Source organism: Colletotrichum fioriniae (assembly GCF_027942845.1).
Source record: "Colletotrichum fioriniae strain IMI 355084 chromosome Unknown scaffold_1, whole genome shotgun sequence".
In the NCBI taxonomy this organism is placed as follows: domain Eukaryota; kingdom Fungi; phylum Ascomycota; class Sordariomycetes; order Glomerellales; family Glomerellaceae; genus Colletotrichum; species Colletotrichum fioriniae.
The window spans coordinates 4,635,122-4,652,229 of NW_027076837.1; the positions used below are offsets into that span (position 1 = coordinate 4,635,122).

Below are 17,108 nucleotides of genomic sequence, written 5' to 3' on the forward strand. Positions count from 1 at the left end.
ATTCTTCTAAGTCTCTATCTTATGAGATGGGGCTTATCTGGATTACAACAAAGATAACGGGATCTAAAGGGATTGTAGTCGCCGGTCATTCCTGCCAAAATGACAGAGAGTTGAGAGTGAAGTTATTGTTCTATTCATCGTGCCCACTTAACTCTTTCGGAATGTATATTCCGCTCGGTGGGGGTGGATCGTGCCACATGAGTCTGAGTGACCTTTGCGGGGTGAGATAAGCCGGCTCAATGGAACAACAAAGATAGTTCCCGATAGCTGGGTCACAAAGCCGATGTTCGGACGTTGTTGAATAATTGGCAAATCATGAAGGGCGTTGATCTTCTTTTCATGCCAAGCAGTAGGAGAGATGCTCTCATTCCGAGGCGCGGGGTCTTAGCGAAGTACCTAGGCGGGGAAAAAGACAGGCCTGATAACATGCATGTCTTATCAGTGGAAATACCTTCACGCCGTCATTTGACAACAAAGTAGCTTCATGCAAGCTTTACGTTCACCTTGATATCTTCCTAGGCATCGTCGCGGAGGATAGTGAGATACATCAATCATGGAACATTTATATCCAGAGAGTGTCGCGTTCCTATCGCCATGGATACTACCAAGCTTCCTAGGCAACTCGTCGCAAAGCATCTCAGAGTTCTACATGCTTGACATCCTTCCGATGGCAGCTCGAGCTCTCCATTTCGTGTGTCTCGCGGGCATGGCCACCGCTCTCGTCGAAAGGAGTCCCCTTATTTTGACCCAAACCATCAATGGCTTAGATCAAGTCTTTCAAATCGGCAACAAAAGCTACTTGGCAACGCCCACTTCACCACTCGCTCTCGCAGCCGCAAATCCCAAAGCAACCACCGCCCCTGCAACTCATTTCGTCGCGAATACCCCAGTCATTAGTGTGCAGTACCTCCAAGATACGATTGCTCGCTACCTCGCAGAAGACGATGTATTCTCGGAGGACTTCCTTGAGACAATCATCTTGAGCTCCAATTGCTCTTCAAGACTTGATGATGCTGCAACAGCCTTTGTGGCATCTGTTGGGTCGCAAGTTCTCATGCTACCAGCTTCTTCCCAACTTGGGTCGCCCATGCCGCCTCCCGGCCCGTTATTCCTGGAGTCTAATGGCAGGACGGTCACGCTATCAAAGGTCTCCCGCCTCTACACGGATACCCATAGTGACTTTGTCCACGGAATCTACGAATCCAACGGGACTTACAAGGTTCTTGGCTTGACCGATGCTGATTGGGGCTACCCCTTGATTCCAGTCCCATCCCGCCTCTATAGCGGAGCCAACTCTGGGCCACTGGCCGGGAAAAGAATTGGCGTCAAGGATATCTACGACATCAAGGGACTCAAGTCCACTCTAGGAAGCAAAGCATGGACGCAGATGACCACCGAGGCCAACGCAACTGCTCCTTCTATCCAGCGCATCATTGACCTCGGCGGGACCGTCGTAGGGAAGCAGAAAACATCTCAATTCGCTTCCGCGGCTCACGCATGGGAGTGGACCGATGTGTACTACCCTCAGAACCCCCGCGGTGACGGATATCTCAGTTGTTCGGCGTCGTCTGCTGGCGGTGGTTGTTCCATTGCCGCATACGACTGGCTCGACTTGGCCATCGGGTCGGACACTGGCCAGTCTATGCGCCAACCGGCGGCGTTCTCGGGAACGTTTGGAAACCGCCCGTCGCAAGGACTCATGGTCTTGGACGGAGTCATGCCTATTTCATACGGTGCCGACACGGGCGGTGTATTTGCACGTGATCCTCTGGACTGGGTGAAGTTCGCTAAGCTTTGGTACGACCCTTCGCTTCACCAAGATAGCAGCCTCAATGGGCTGCCCGAGCTTGAGGTTCCAGATTCTCGTGCGTTTCCGAAGCGGATTCTGTATCCTACCGACCACCTTCCGCTGCAGAACCCGGCTGCTGAAGCCGTTCTACAGAGCTTCCTAGCCCGCATCAGCAAGGCCATGGACTTAACGGTGTCGAAAGTCAACATCACGGAAACAGTCGAGACCGTCACTGGTCGAGATCTTGGCGGGATCCTGGCTGATCTAGGTACCATCTGGACCTACACACAGCTCAAAGTTGTGGCAACACCTCTGATTGCACACTACAGCCCTGATTTCCCTTCCCTGGATAGGCCGTACCGAACTACCTTCCGGGATTTTAACCTAGACGCCAAAGGTCATACCGAAGCGCTTGACCGCAGACGCCAGGACTCCGACGCCTGGCATCGTGAGGTGTTGTTCAACACGACCGAGAGCTGCTCCGAGTCCATCATGATTTACGACATTGGTACAGGTGGACTTCCCTCCTTTAGAGAGGCCGAGTTGAATGATTCCCCCGGCGCTGCCTTGCCTGACGGTCCTGGAACTCGAGGAGCTGCTTCTTCCCTTGCGTCTTACTTTGGAAGCGCAGACTTCACCATTCCGATTGGTCAGGTGCCTTACTACAGCAACGTCACCTACCGAGAAGAAATGATGCCAGTGACTGTCAACATCGTGGCCAGGAGGGGTTGCGACTTTGTCTTGTTTAATCTGGTCGAGGAGTTGACGAAGCTGGGAGTCTTGGGGCCTGTTACTACTGGTTCGCGAACCTTTGTATGATACATGTGTCGTTTGTTTTCCACTATGGAACTAAACTGAGGTCCTTCCTGCCAATGCCTCTTCTTCCATTTCCCCAATAGACAACGCCCGCGAAACACAAAGAATCATCTCTAATCATTCCACCGTCTTCTTCAATGGCTTCAAGGGTCCAGCCCAATTCAGTGCCAATCATAGTCATCTGGGTAAGCACCAGGCAGATTCTGATGCGAACCCTCGCCGTAGGAATAGCCAATCATGGGCTGAAGATCAGAGCCAGGCACTTCGACAAGTCCAAGAACAATCGAGGCCTGTCTCTTTTCCCAGCACGCCACCAAAGTCTTCTTCTCCTGCACCTTCATCCACTCGCACTTGTTGCGGCCCTCTTTGAACTTTTGCTTCTCGTGGTTGAGAAGCCAGGTCTCGGCATTCTTGGTCAAGGGAGTCTTAAGCGTCTTGACGCTCACAATGTCGTAGAGTTCGCTTTTGTGATCTTGGGTCGGGGGAAGTCCAGCTTCCATTCTAGTCCCTTGCGGGAGAACTAAGCTCGGCGACGGCATTTGCTTTGACGACTGCAGTCCATAGAATGCCATATCAGCTTTAATATCGACGCCCTGGGAATGATGTGTTAGCATGTAGACTCGGGCGAGTTGGAGAAGGTACTGTGAGTTACCTGCTCGGGTTCCTGGGCTGCGGGCCAGTCGAAGAAGGAAGGAACGGTTGGAGACGTCAAGTCGATTGGATCATGCTGGGTTGTGATCAGTGCATTGGGAACAAACGTCTGAAATGGTTCCGTTAGCAAACATTGGAGACTAAGGTATCTTGTCAGTTGTGGGTCTTGCCTCTCTCATAGGCTCTGTAGTAGAATTGAAGCCAAGTAATATGCTCGCCGTGGCGATGCCACGCATGGGGCTGGATTCAGTTGCCTGTTCAAGACCAACCACTGCTGTCAATGGATGAGAAGAGCGAGTCGGCTGATGCTCGCTCAAGCCATGGTGAGGACACTGCGCCATGCCGCCCTGTGGAAGTTGGTGCTGTTGAAGCTGCTCCTGGTCGTCCTCAGCCTTAGTCTCAGCCTGTTCTTTACGAAGCTTGTGTCGAGCCGATGATTCTCTTCTCTTCCTGCGACACGGCTCGCATTGGCTCCGCTCCTTCGTTAGACCCATATTGGTCATAGAAGAGAACTCCGACTGCGGCTTGGGCTTGTGGCACTTGGTACACAACTTCTGGCTTGAGGATGGTTCACCAATGACTGAGGCTGAGGATGCGCCATTCTCGTTCAGAACGGGCGGTGTAGGTGGCAGAAGGAGCGATGCCGGCAAAGGAGGCAAGGCACTGTAACCCGGCGCAATTGGCGGAGCGAACAGAGGAGTCTCTGCTGTGGGAGCCGAGGAACATGGCATTGTTGGAATCAGTCGGACGGGTACACCAGGGTTGATCGCGGAGATGGGAGCTCTCTGAGTTGAAGAGCTTCTTCGAGAGGAAGAGGGCTTTGAGGCTTTTCGTGAAAGCCGTCTCTGCACGGGTGTCTGCGGTCTGAAAGGAACGTCCAAGGCGTTGTTCTCGATACCAAGCACCTGATGAGGCAAGTGAGGCACTTGTGAATTCGAGGTCGTGCTCTGCGCCTGCGCAGGAGCATCGTTGGCGTTCGGCAGGTGCTTTGTGCTCATTCCGGGCAAGCAGAGAGGGATCGGATCTCTGGCAGCAAAGTAAGGCTCTAACGTTGCTGAAGTTGGAGGAGAGCCAAAGAGCGACTCGTCGTCGAAGTCCATGACTTGGTGATTGGAGGAGGAAGGATTGGGGACTGAGATTCAAAGACTCACGATCGGTTGTGTGAAGTGAAAGGGTTGGTAGGAAAGGAAAGGTTGCGATATAAGGGCAAGAACGAAGAAGAACAGGTTGAAGGAGACGGTTGAGAATATTTCCACGAAAAGAAAGGAGCGACCGTGAAATATCTAGAAAGGAAATGAGGCAGAAGCCCTAGACCAAAGTGAAGTGAAAAGGCACGATTTCATCTGGAGTTGTTCGCTAAATTCAAAACGTCAATCACGTTTATGTCGCTCCTTCCTTCAACTCTGAGGAATACTCGGGCGTTCCAGTCGGTGAGGGAATACACGAGTATTCAGGTGCGAATAGGTTCCGGAACAAAGACTTGGTATCAAGCCCCTGCTTGATATGATTACATCGACTTCGTCAAAGACACATGTTGATTCTTATTGTTGAATTGTGAGCTCCTTGTCTCAAGTCATAGCTCAACTGAAGCCTATGCTTGCTTTCATCTGACAATAGCTGGAAACGTTACAGCTATACAGAAACTGCATTTAGAATCCATGCGAAACCGTGAATTGCATTCTTTCAAGAGTCCGAGCATCAAGTCGAAGAAATCCGTATTCATCTTGGTCAAGTAAAGATATCCATTTGTTCTGAAAACTCAGGTCAATACCACCAGCCACTTAAGGGATATAGCATATAAAGTAAGTGTTTTCAATTCCAGCGAACAGACTGAGGGCACTATCTAATACCTTGGCTCTCAGTTCAACTCTGTCCTTTCCGACTCCCACAAATCTTCGTCAGGGGGTGGGCAAGTGCGGATCGAGGACAAGGACATTTACTGATGATACAATGTGTTGTACCAGAAACTTGAGTAAGTATATATTGTCTCTCATCGTATACAACCTTTCCTTCAGACTGCATACCTTATCTAACATGTAAGTAGTAATTACTTGCTAGTGGTCCGATCTCGTGCGTTCCTAGTATCAATGATATTATCAAGCATTGCTACGTCGATCTTTTCAAAGCCCCATTTTCCATTAATTTGGATGGCAAACAAAATAGAAGAGCTTACATTAAGTGACTGGAGCTTCGTGTATATGCGATCATATACGGGTCTCTCACTTGAAAGAACCAAGCGACTTGCTATGATATGTCTTCAACTTGTTTCTCCACTTTATAATAATCAGTCTCTCCATCAAGAATCGTTGTTGGAGCTCAACTAATTCAGGGAGGTATCGGTCAGAAAAGGCAGAAAAAAGTTCTTACTCCGGGAACTATTCTTAAGCAACTATTGGTGTGTATTTGGCAGGATACTTCCATCTCCAACAAACTTTACACGGCATTCAGAGTTGGCCAATTGTCCAGTTTTAGTACGATGCAGCCCTCAATCACAACAGAATCCAAGTCTAGTAGAAACTCGTGGTTCCAGCATTAAGTTAGCACATAGAAATAACCAGAATTCAAATTTAGTCTGGCAAGATGAAAACAATATCGCCATATTTAGGTTTCTATTGTACGATTACAGACTGGTGTGGTTTTGTCTTGAGCCTCCTAGAAGCAATGGTGCATGTGGCAGTAGTAGGCTCTGACGGGCCAACCCGCAGGAATGCTGATGTTTGCGGAAAGTCGCTGGCTAAAGTCATATCAATTGAACGATGATTCATGCCATTTACCATCACTCGGTCCTTTCCGTGCTCTGTTCGAATGTTATGGTCAGCGCTTCATGATGTCACCATTCTTTCACTGGCGCAGAAACGTCATTCTGGCTAACCACATGCTGTGCGCCAAAGATGACGCGCACAACGATTCAAAGTGTATAAGATCTCACCCCAAGAACCTCCAAAAGCCCTTGTCTACATCTCCATCATCCACTACATCATGAACAGAATTGCCCTCAGACACACTAAGCTTTTCGCTGCATCAGTACCCAGAGTCAGAGCCATGTCGTCCCAGAACCCCATTCACAACGCTGCCGAAGCCGCCGGTCAAAAGAAGGACACCAGCCCATCCAAGCCTAGCGTCATCTCCTCAGAGGGCGCCATTGGCAAGCAATTCAACCCTGATGGCAACATCGGTCAGATCGGTAAGTGCTGTAACCAATATGAGACATGACCTCGGTTCTAATTTTTTCTTAATAGGCGAAGCTGTTGGTGGCCCTTTCTCGAAGGATGGTGCTATCGGAAGCCAGTTTGACGCAAACAAGGGGGGCATTGCAGGGACAGTGGAAAAAGCGGTTGATGGTCCTCGTAACCCAGCGAAGAAATAGCTACAAGATGTAGTCGATTGAATGTTTTTTCTCGGTGCAAACTCAGATACAATCATCTATCTTTGAATTCGCCATCGAGAGCTTGCCTTCTGTGTTTGCAGTTTGAGCCATGCGCACCGAGAGAAGTGCTGCCTTTACAAAGTGCGGATGTTAGTAATTTAGAAATTTCAAGGATGTCGCGAAGCAACACACTCATGAGTGTAGTGGCCTGGGTATCGTTTCTCAGCCTGCAGAATGGTAAGCGCCCGGTGAACGCGACTATCTCGCGCTGGGGTATGGAGGGATCCAGGTCAGGCATTAAGACATGCATATCCTCAAACATGTAATACCAAGTCATGTCTCTCATCTGTCGCAATCGGATTGATGAGATTCGATAGAAACTCCAACAAATGTCTCAAGCACCACGCCATTTCAAACGTGAAAATCAATTGTCTACCTGTATGGGGGTTAAGAGGTTGGTCTCCCGGCCACCGCCATTGAAGTAATGATCACTAGAGCGTAAGATATAAGACCCTCCGATCCTCCACCAAAGTTATCACTCGCACTTGTCTCTTACACCTTTCCCAAACTCCTTCTTCATACCCTACCTCTCTTCACATCTTGATTTACCTCCCGTTACGACCGATAGTTATTACCGCTTGCCACATTCACGATGCAAACCCAGCAGAGCGAGAAGGTCAACAGAGCAATGCGTCTCATCAACTACGAATTCAATGATACCAACTGGCTCTGGGAGGCCCTCCAAGCGCCAGGATCTGGAGTTCGAATTGCCGGCGATCGTCGTGTTATCGACGGTAACAAGATCCTGGCTCTCTTGGGAGACAAACTTATCGGGGCCTTTGTTGTGGAACCAATGGTCAGCCGTAATCTCGCGGTCAGGGGTGAGTTATTATTCGACAACGAAGTTTCATTCATTATCGATTCATCCAATAAACTAACACGATAATGCTAGGCGCCATCGACACCCAAGTTCAGCGGGCTGTCAACAATGTCCGGCTGGCGGAAACTTTTGATACGTTTGACTTTTCACAGTGCCTCAACGTGAATCCATCCCAGGGCTTGGCCATTGGTGCTCGGACTAAGGCCGATACAATCGAGGCCATCATTGGTGCTGTTTATATGGATGGCGGACTCGATGCTGCCAGACTTGTGGCAACGCACCTCCACATTCTTTGATATCGGTAATGTTAAAACCTCCTGTCCCCTTGAGCTAACGATCAGTAGCCTGCCCAGACCAAGAGGAAACCTGGAAGTCCCGCATTGGGGCACCGAGGGATCCAAACGGAGATCCCATGGGAACAATGCGCTTGCGCGTCTCTTGTCTTCGCGGCAGATCCAGCGAAGAACATCGAAGCAGACTGGGGTCAGCTTGGGTGTTGCATTCTTCTCTCAAGATCTGCTGCCGAGAGAACCGACCGCCGTGTTCCTAGGGGATTCCGTATGGGGCCCTTGGTGCCCCGATGCGGGTGTTCTGGGCTTCCTCTTGGCCAGGGGCCTTATTGCGGAGTGAGCGGGTACCCCAGGTCGCTCACTTACGCAGTCTGCGGTTATAGACCGTGATGAGTTCGACAGTATATGTGGTTGGAGGGACTCTTAGTCTAACTCACTTTTCAGCTCATCTGGTGATGGATAAGGTCGCTGTTCGACGTGGAGAGGGAATGGCACGGAAAAAGGGATACATACATGCAAGGATTGGAAGGCGGAAGAGCAATGGGTACAACGAGCTCTGATTTGGATCACTCTTTGGAAGGAAATGTCTTTGTTCGGGGCTATTGGTTCGGTACACGTGGACTCCCCATTTTCTGTAATTTGCACTCTACATCATCCCCCTTCCCTTACTCCTGAGCTCGCGTCAACACTCATTTGACAACATCCCGATTTCACCAACACTCAAGCTCTCAATACACCACTTCGCTTCTATGTTTCGCTGTTCCAGTTGTGCAATGTAGCCATGAAATCGCTGGTCTTACATCTGGGATGTCTTCAAACCAACATTGAAATCTGCACCTGACCAGTATCCAAGGCTTACAACCCTAGGATGGCGATGCAGCCGACTCAACTTGCAATACTCGTATTGATTCTGCTTTTTAACCTTGCATCCGATGCTTCAGCAAACTCAGAGTTTAGAATTTAGCCCGTCAAGGTCGCACGTTACCTCATTGACCAAAGGCTTGGGTATCAAACCTAATCCAGGGACCAAGAAGATCGCGAAACCGAGCTATGGATAATGCTCCAACTGCGTTGCAAGCATAGTCTTGATAGAGCAAAGACAATTCAGGCATTCAAGACATACGACGTCTCCCGACAAGGCAACCCAATTTCACATTCGCCGCGCAGGCTTCCATTAAAAATTGAAGAGCAGGATGATGTGAGACAAAAGTACAAGTACATCACACTGCCCGAGGCGGAATAGATGCCGATCAATGATACGCCCCAGCCTGCAGCTCCCAGGCACGTCCGAGCCTCCCGTCCCCCTACCGAAACCCAGGATTCGATTGGACTTTGATCAAAGGCCAGGGTCAAATAAGTTGCACAACGGCATCTTATCGGAGAAAAAGAGGTTAAATGAATGCCAAAGGTGCCTCAAATCTGCCTCCCCCTTCGAATTGTGTGGTCGCAAACCTCATCCCCGCCAAAATCCCTACTCAGCTCCTCGCGGGGAGGCGGGGCGAAAGCGGGTACAGGACGGGGCACCACACGGGACTCGGGGCCGGTAGGGCTTGGAGATCGATGGGTTCTGCACACCCCGCTGGACGTACGTCGGCCGGATCCTTCCAGCCTGCATGCTATTGTCTTGGCCTCGCTCCTTGGTGAAGTTTCTCCACCTCTCTCTACGACTACCTTACACTGTATGAAGTAGCATTGCCCTGGCCCATCTCACTCGCATATCATTAGATGCCAGGTTATGGGGCTCCCTAGTCAAGGCAAAGCAAGTCACTTTCGGTTTCTAGGAATTTGGAAAAGGATATGAGCCGACATGGTGAGTAGCCAGGTAAGTTCAATTCCATGTTGAGCCGGATAGCGGGAGCCCAGGAAAGGATGCCAACCCCGCAGCATCAACGGCACATAACGCTAGTACTCTGTACTAGTTGACCAAATGTCTTGACATACGTCGCTCTCGAATCCTGCGCCATCAACTCGTGGCACCATTGCACTGTACCTGTCTTGCCTGTCTCTCAATCACTATCCGCTCGGCAGCTGTGCCACCTCCAACATCTGATCTGCAAGAGCAAGAAGCCTTGCTGAATTCCAAGCATTGGACCTGTCACCTGTTCACCGTGCCCATTCACCTGCGTACCCCAAAACCAAGCTTCCCCCGTCTTCCTTCCCCGCCATCTTCGCCCCGAAACTTCAATATGCCTTGCCTAGAGAGAAGCACAAAAAAGAAGCCTAAAAGAACAAATACAACATCCAATCCGTCCGGCTCGCTTCCTCGCCAAGAGCATCCACGGCACGCCTCGCTTTCGCCCGGTCTGACACCTCGCGGTGCGATGACGCACGATTATGGCGCAAGCAAAACCTATATGCCTGCTTAAATGGGAGCCAAGGTAGGCTGAGCCGGCTTAATTGTGTTCATTCGCAAGCGGCTTGATCATGAGGTGCACTTTGTTGGGCTGGGCGAGAGTATATGAGGTCTGGGGCATCTCCGATAGTTAGCGGCTGGAAGGCGACCCCTTTGGTCAAGTCTATCAAGTACCGACCAAGCAAACTTCGATTGGATTTCAATTGAGAAATTTTGCTTCCTGGTTTTCGTTGTTGTTGTTGTTGTTGTGAAGTACGCGGCCTCACGATGCAGCTGACCCTCCCTCTCCTGACCCTCCTCGCCGGAGTCTCGGCCGCACCAATTAAGGGCCTCGACCGCGCAACGATCCAAGATGAATACGACTTCATCATAGCAGGAGGTAATAAACGCTCTCTTTTCATACGCCCATAATAATCCAGGCGGCTAACTCACGCTTTCCCCATCGAAGGCGGCACCGCCGGCCTAGTCCTCGCAAACCGCCTCTCCGAGTCCGGCAAACAGCGGATCCTCGTCCTCGAAGCGGGGCCGAACCCCGAGGTCGTCTCGGCCTACAAGCCGCCCGGCGGCAACCAGTTTCTCGGCGGGACCGCCATCGACTGGTCCTTCTACACCACCCCGCAGGAACACCTCGACGGCCGCATCCTTCGCTACCACCGCGGTCGGTGCCTCGGCGGCAGCAGCGTGACCAATGGCTTCTACTACGGTCGCGGCAGCTCGTCCGTCTACGATGACTGGGTCAAGGTAGGGAACCCGGGTTGGGGGTGGGATGATGTCTATCCTCTGTTTGTAAAGGTAATCCCCACGTTCAGTTGTTAAGGCTATGATGTTTGGCACATTTTACTGACGCGATAACAGGGTACGCACTTCAACCCGCCAACGGACCACGAAGTCCGAGGCTTCGACGTCTCCTACAAGACCCACGACCCCTCCGCCTACGCCGATGGTCCCCTCCAGCTCGGATTCCAGGGCTATGTCCCGCCCTCGGGCGTAGGGTTCATCGAGGCCGCTGCCGAGGCTCTGCAGATCCCCATCGTCGAGGACCACAACACGGGCAACAGCACCGGCGTGAAGCAGGGGACGGGCCACCTCGATGCCGGCTTCATGCGCAGCTCCAGCTACGATAGTTACCTCAAGCAAGCCGAGGGCCGGAAGAACCTTGACGTGCTGCACTTTGCTCCCGTGTGGAAGATCAACTTTGACCAGGCGGAAGAGGGGAAGAAGCCAAAGGCTGTGGGGGTTGCTTTCATGGACCATCCTACGGGTATTGTGTATGAGGTTAGAGCGAAGAAGGAAGTTATCGTCAGCGCGGGGGCGTTTAACTCGCCTCAACTCCTGATGGTTTCTGTGAGTTCCTCTCCAGTCTCGCGGAGGTGAAATGATAAACGGCAGATCATGTACTAACCTCGACCGCTTAAGGGAGTCGGTCCATCCTCCCAGCTCAACGAATTTGGCATCGAGCCCGTCCATATTAACGAGAACATTGGCCAGCAGTATGTTCTCCTGCTTCTACCTCCTCTCACATCGCAACTAACATAATCCCCTTCCCAAGCCTAAACGACCACTCCGTCTTCAGCATAATGGCCCTCTCGACACCCGAATTCTCCACAACAGACATGGCAGCAACCTATCAATCCCTCCGCGCCGCCCAGGACGAGTTCTACACCAACGCCACGGGCGAATACACGGCCCCCTCGGGCATCACAAACGCTTTCCAGAAGCTATCCGCCGACGAGCTGCAGGCCATTGGTGCGGGCGACGTCGTCGCCGCGGGGCTGGCGAACCAGTCGCACATTGAGTACCTCTTCGAGAGCGTGTTTTACCCGAGCGGGCCGACGCCGTATTACACGCCTCGCGGCAACGAGACGTACATTTCCCTCACGGCGTCGAGTATGGTGGCGCTCTCTAGGGGAAATGTTACGCTTAGATCGAACTCGATGGCTGAGACGCCGAAGATCAATCCCAATGTGAGTTCGACTTTGTTTCTTTCGTCTGCCGTGCCTATCTTTGAAGGCTTGTTCGGTTTTCTCCTTTCGATCCCTCGTCAGAAAGGTCAAGAAGAACAAAGGTAGGCTAACCCATTGTAAAACAGTACTACGCCCACCCAGCCGACCGCAAAATCGCCCTCGCCTCCTTCAAATACCTCCGCAAGATCCTCGCCCACCCGCGCATGTCAGAATACACCGTCGGCCCTTCCCACGGCGAAGTCTCCCCCGGCGCCGGCGTCTCGGAGGACGACGAGGACACCGTGCTGGCCTACGTCCGCGCCAACACGATTCCCAACTGGCACGCTTCCGGCACGAATCAGATGCTGCCCGAAGACAAGGGCGGCGTCGTGGACCCGCGGCTGAGAGTGTACGGCGTCGACGGGCTGCGGGTCGTGGATTGTAGCATCATTCCCATCTTGCCCGATGTTAATATCGTGGGGTCGGTGTATATGATTGGGGAGAAGGGGGCGGAGATGATCCGGGAGGATTGGGGAGATTTGTGATTGTGGTCTTGAATGAGTGGTGTCTGACGACGGTATATTTGGTGTCAATATGCTCAGCTCGAGATGCGATGTAGCTGTTGATGTTGTCTAATGTGGTAATGGATACATCTTACTTACAGTTGTCATTCACGGCCATTCATCTGCTTAACCAGATAGATACATTCACACGTTATTAACGGAGTCCACTAACCTCCGGGCCAAAACAATGAAAGTCAACAACCCGCCGTCCACTCTTACACAAGACTCCTGCCTGTCAGAGACCAATATCCCATCATGGCATCCAAAGGATCCCGGCAGACTTAATCCATTCTCGCCCAGACTTGTCATCTCAACTTTCTCAATCTTCTCTAGAGCCCAGAGACAACATGATACACTCATCCGACGACAAGAAAGACACAACCAGGGGTTCCTGCTCGCCAACCAGTCATCAAGGCAACATGAAGTCAAACAGCATGGCAATCTAAGCTACCAACAATGCCCATCACATCAAACGTGGCACCCCACCTTCAGTCGGAAAATCCGAGCCAGGAGACAGTAGCCCCAAATTGAGAGAGCCTCCAGAGTTCAGACTCCAGAGCTCGCAGAGGCCTCCTACTATCTGCTCTACCAAGCAGCCCCTTACAAGCCAAGGGTACATCACAGACAAGGGTATCAAGACCATAGCCACAAGAGAACGAACCCGAAGATCCAGACACCAGATGACAGTGATCTCCCAACCATGCCATTCGTCCATATCCTCGACGGCAGGTGGGGATTCATCGGAAGGTGGTCATCTCGTTGGACGGTTCGGCATGTCCTCTCCAGACTCTCTAGAGAACATGTCTAGCAAAAGACCTGTACCGAGCCGAAGCCAAGCCGTTTCGAAAGACGAGACGGTGACAGACAGGTCGTCGGCTGAAAAGATTCGGGGACGTGCTCACGGAAAACCCATGGGTGGTGGGAGAGCGTGTACACGGCATAGATGCACGGGGTGAGCAGATTCCTGAGAAACGCACGCGACGTTTCGTGCCTCATCTTGTACGACAGACCCATAATTCACCACCGTTGTGTAGGGCTCAGGGTAACACGCCGCGCAGACAACTCGCGACTTCAATAATGGAAGCAAACAGTGATGCACATGAACGAACAAGTGTAAATGAAATTTGAGAATTCTTTTGTATTCTTCAGATCGAGTTGCGGGAGCGCCCAATCTATCTAGTACACGATGGCCATGGCCAGCCGTAATCCCATCTCTTACTCGCCAATGTTAACAATCATCAATCATGCCGAACCAGCTTGGTTCCTATAGAATTCTTTTCGTCCACCGCAACACTCTTGAAATAAAAATAAGAAACTAGATGCCGTCCCGGTTCGGGTGTAGTTGATTCCCAGTCAATCCCAACGCCATGTCCCAGATATCAAGCTAGTATGCACAGGAAATGGTGTAGCGAACTCAAATGCCCATAGTAAGGTGCTAAAAGAAAGTATAGTAGAGAATGTGGTGTTTAAAGGAAGAGCGACTCCAGTCTGGCGAGGACTGGTTGAAGCGCGGCGTCGATGCGTTGCACCTTGGCCATGGCCACACATGCGTTCTGCTCATCTTCTGATGCGTCGACGAGTTCGTAGCGGGCAAGGACCTTCTCGGCTTCAACACCACCGAAGATCTCGGGTTGTGAGAGGGCTTCGGTGTCAAGCTCGACAGGAGCGGTCGCAGGGGCAGGGGCAGAGTGGTACAGAGCGAACTCAGGGTCGTTCTCGAACTCGTCGTCGAAGACCTCCTCGGTGGCAGGAGCCTGAGACTGAACCTCAGGCGCCAGGACCTTGGGAGCCTCAATAGTGGGAAGCTCGATCTTCTCGTCATCAGACTCGAATTGCTCGCCGACAAAGTTGGAGGACTTTCCGGAGAGGACGTTAGTGTCAATGGTGACGGGAACGTCGGGAGTCTCGAGAACAGCGAAGACCTGGGGTTGGAAGTTGTAGGCGTCGTTGTCAATGTTCAGCATAGAGAAGTCCATGTTCTGCTCAGGGAGCATGGCCATGCCGATCTGCTGCTGCTGGGTCTGGTTGGCGTAGGGGTTGATGTCCTTGGGAATCTGGCGCTGCTCAGCCTGTCTCTCAACCTTGACGGCGGGAGCTTGCTGCTGCTGCTGAGGAGCGGGCTGGGGATTGGTGCTGAGGTGGTCAAGGAAGTTGGAGAATGAGGGAGAAGCCAGGAGCATGCGAGTGAGATCCTGCAGGCGCTTGTTCTCGTCCTGGAGAGCACGGTTGTGCTGGCGAAGCTCGCCGTTCTCGGAGACCTTGTTGGCAATCTCTGCCTCGAGCTGGGTGATGTATTCTGCGAGGGGTTAGTAAGTGGATATTAAGGGCGTTGTGAAAGCGAAACTTACCCTTTCTGCGGGAACGGAAGGCGCGGGCGGAAACCTTGTTGCGGAGTTGGCGACGTTCCTTGCTGCTGAGCTTCTTGCCCTCCTCACTAGCGAGAAGTCTCTCGTCCTCGTCCATATCCTCCTCGTCCTTCTTGCATCTAGGCAGATTCATGAGAGGAGTGGGGCTGTCGCCCTCTTGAGCGGGCTTAGCACGCATGGAGTTGAGGAGCTGGGTGATCTTCTGCTCAACGATGGGGTCGGTAGGCTGCTGGCTTTTGGTGCGCTGCTTCTGACCCATCTGTTGGCGCTGCTGCTGCTGCTGAATAATTTGCTGCTGTTGCCTTTGCTGGGCCTGGGCCTTGGCAAGCGCAGCCTGAGAGTGCATGCCAGGCCAGAGGCGGCCAACGTTGCTCTGCTGGGAGGGGACCACGGGAGACTCCTGTCCGCCGATGGCAGTGGGGTTGACGGTAGTGTTGGGGAAGAAGTATTGAGAGTCCGGAGGGGAGTCAAACTCCATATCCATATCCAAGCCAGTAGAATTTTGGGACGGCGATGTGTTGAAGTCGAACATGTCGTTCTCCGGGCTCAAACCATTGCCCAAGTAGTCCATTCCGTAACCACTGTTGTAGCCGCTAATGTGAGAGTTGGCCTCATTCACGGCCAGGGTGCTGGCGAGGGCACCAGGAACGATGCCAGTCTGCTGCTTGTAGAGATCATACTGATGGCTAGGGCCAGTGAGAGGTTGTGATGCGGAGGGCATCGTCGGGGTCGCGACGGTGCTGACTGATGGGCGAGTGAAGGTGTTCTTGGCGGTAGCCGCGGGAGAGAGCGAGGGAGACTGATAAGACATGTTGTCGTACTCGCTGAAGTCGAGGAGGGCGTCGATGTTATCGACGTTCTGATTCGAGGTCGTCATTGCCGTCGAAGGAGGGTTCGTTCCCTTAGGTATCGGTGTAGATGGGTTTGGTGAATTCGGGTTCGGCACCGGTCTGTGGCGAACCTCTGTAGTGATTGTTGGACCCCGTACACGACGAGGTAGTGATCGATGCTTAGTACTCGTTTCGGTGAATGAGGCTCGTGACGATAGTTGACAATGCCTCAGGTGGGTGTTTCGTTTGGTGGTTTGATTGAAGTTGAGAAGAAAGAGGGTTTGAGAGGTGGGAGGAAGAAAGAGGAAAAGAGGACAAGAAGAGTGTTGAGATAGGCGGGAAGTTTAGGGGGGGTCTGGGCAGTGGATGTATGGGAAGCGTAACAAGAGGGATTGAGCACGGGGACTCCGTTTCTTGAATGATTTGGGTGCCTGGTCCTCGGAGTAGCAGGGGGAAGGCGGGCCAAGCGGATTCTGGGCGGGCTGAGCAGGGGGGTGGCCGCTGGGGGGAGTTGAGGAAGGAAGGGACCAGGAGTCCTGGGACGGGCGAGCAAGAGCGAGGGGAACGTACTTCGGTACTTCGGTACTTTGGTACTTTGGGAAGGGAGTGAAAAGACGGGATTGGGGTGAGAGAGAAGGAGAGAAGGGGAGCGCACTGAGCAAAAGACCAGAAAGCGCAAGAGGGAAGACGGAGGGAAGGAGAGAGACGACTGGGGCGCTGATGGGAGGGAAAGAGGGACGCGTAAGCCGATGGACGACGTGTCCTGATTGGGATTAGCGTGGGGAGATGAGAGAGACTGGGCCGGGCGTCCTTGGCTGACGGGCTGCACCTTCTCGTCGGGTGGGAAGGCAGGCAGTGGTGTTCCTTCCCTCTCGCTCTTTCTCACTCGTCCGTTCCTTCCCTTCCTCTACTGCGCACAGCGAGTAGGTATTCGTGCCAACATTGGAAGTGCAGGCAGGCAGAGGAAGGAGCTTCGGGCCAGAACCACCGTACTAGACCAGTGAACGTCAGGTACAATCGTCTTCGAAGGTGGGTGGGAAAGTACGAATTTACGAAATGTCAGGTACCTTCCTGCAGCGACGCACACTTACAATGTACACGTCTGCGGCCTGAGGATGACGACGCCAACTGCCCTTTTCGGCTCAGTCGTCGACGAGTACTCGACCATTCGGTCGCAGTGATTCGCTCCTGGTGGTCCCCATTTCCTTCATTTTCTGCGCCTTTTGGCTTCCAGGTTCTTTTGGTGAACCTCCGGAGCGC

At 52.3% G+C, this 17,108-nt stretch overlaps 6 protein-coding genes across 6 annotated transcripts; 4 read left to right on the plus strand and 2 right to left on the minus strand.

Moving 5' to 3' along the window:
• Positions 1-553: 553 nt before the first annotated feature.
• On the plus strand, positions 554-2,608 carry N0V96_001169 (uncharacterized protein; the record flags this gene model as incomplete). Its single annotated transcript, XM_053196848.2, has 1 exon — positions 554-2,608. The coding sequence occupies one exon, from the start codon at positions 554-556 to the stop codon at positions 2,606-2,608; it is 2,055 nt and encodes a 684-aa protein (XP_053045775.2).
• A 158-nt stretch (positions 2,609-2,766) lies between these two features.
• On the minus strand, positions 2,767-4,356 carry N0V96_001170 (uncharacterized protein; the record flags this gene model as incomplete). The annotated part of the gene is made up of 3 exons (XM_053196847.1): positions 2,767-3,198; positions 3,258-3,365; positions 3,526-4,356. 3 exons carry the CDS (start codon positions 4,354-4,356, stop codon positions 2,767-2,769), a joined length of 1,371 nt encoding a protein of 456 aa, XP_053045774.1.
• A 1,879-nt stretch (positions 4,357-6,235) lies between these two features.
• Positions 6,236-6,623, plus strand: N0V96_001171 (uncharacterized protein; the record flags this gene model as incomplete). The annotated part of the gene is made up of 2 exons (XM_053196846.1): positions 6,236-6,440; positions 6,496-6,623. 2 exons carry the CDS (start codon positions 6,236-6,238, stop codon positions 6,621-6,623), a joined length of 333 nt encoding a protein of 110 aa, XP_053045773.1.
• Positions 6,624-7,275: 652 nt separating this feature from the next.
• N0V96_001172 (uncharacterized protein) lies at positions 7,276-7,799 on the plus strand (the record flags this gene model as incomplete). Its single annotated transcript, XM_053196845.1, has 2 exons — positions 7,276-7,504; positions 7,576-7,799. The coding sequence occupies 2 exons, from the start codon at positions 7,276-7,278 to the stop codon at positions 7,797-7,799; spliced, it is 453 nt and encodes a 150-aa protein (XP_053045772.1).
• A 2,614-nt stretch (positions 7,800-10,413) lies between these two features.
• N0V96_001173 (uncharacterized protein) lies at positions 10,414-12,634 on the plus strand (the record flags this gene model as incomplete). Its single annotated transcript, XM_065756152.1, has 6 exons — positions 10,414-10,525; positions 10,595-10,938; positions 11,002-11,490; positions 11,563-11,636; positions 11,696-12,110; positions 12,236-12,634. 6 exons carry the CDS (start codon positions 10,414-10,416, stop codon positions 12,632-12,634), a joined length of 1,833 nt encoding a protein of 610 aa, XP_065615392.1.
• Positions 12,635-14,118: 1,484 nt separating this feature from the next.
• On the minus strand, positions 14,119-15,895 carry MBZ1 (BZIP-type transcription factor mbz1; the record flags this gene model as incomplete). Its single annotated transcript, XM_053196843.1, has 2 exons — positions 14,119-14,948; positions 15,001-15,895. The coding sequence occupies 2 exons, from the start codon at positions 15,893-15,895 to the stop codon at positions 14,119-14,121; spliced, it is 1,725 nt and encodes a 574-aa protein (XP_053045770.1).
• Positions 15,896-17,108: the final 1,213 nt, after the last annotated feature.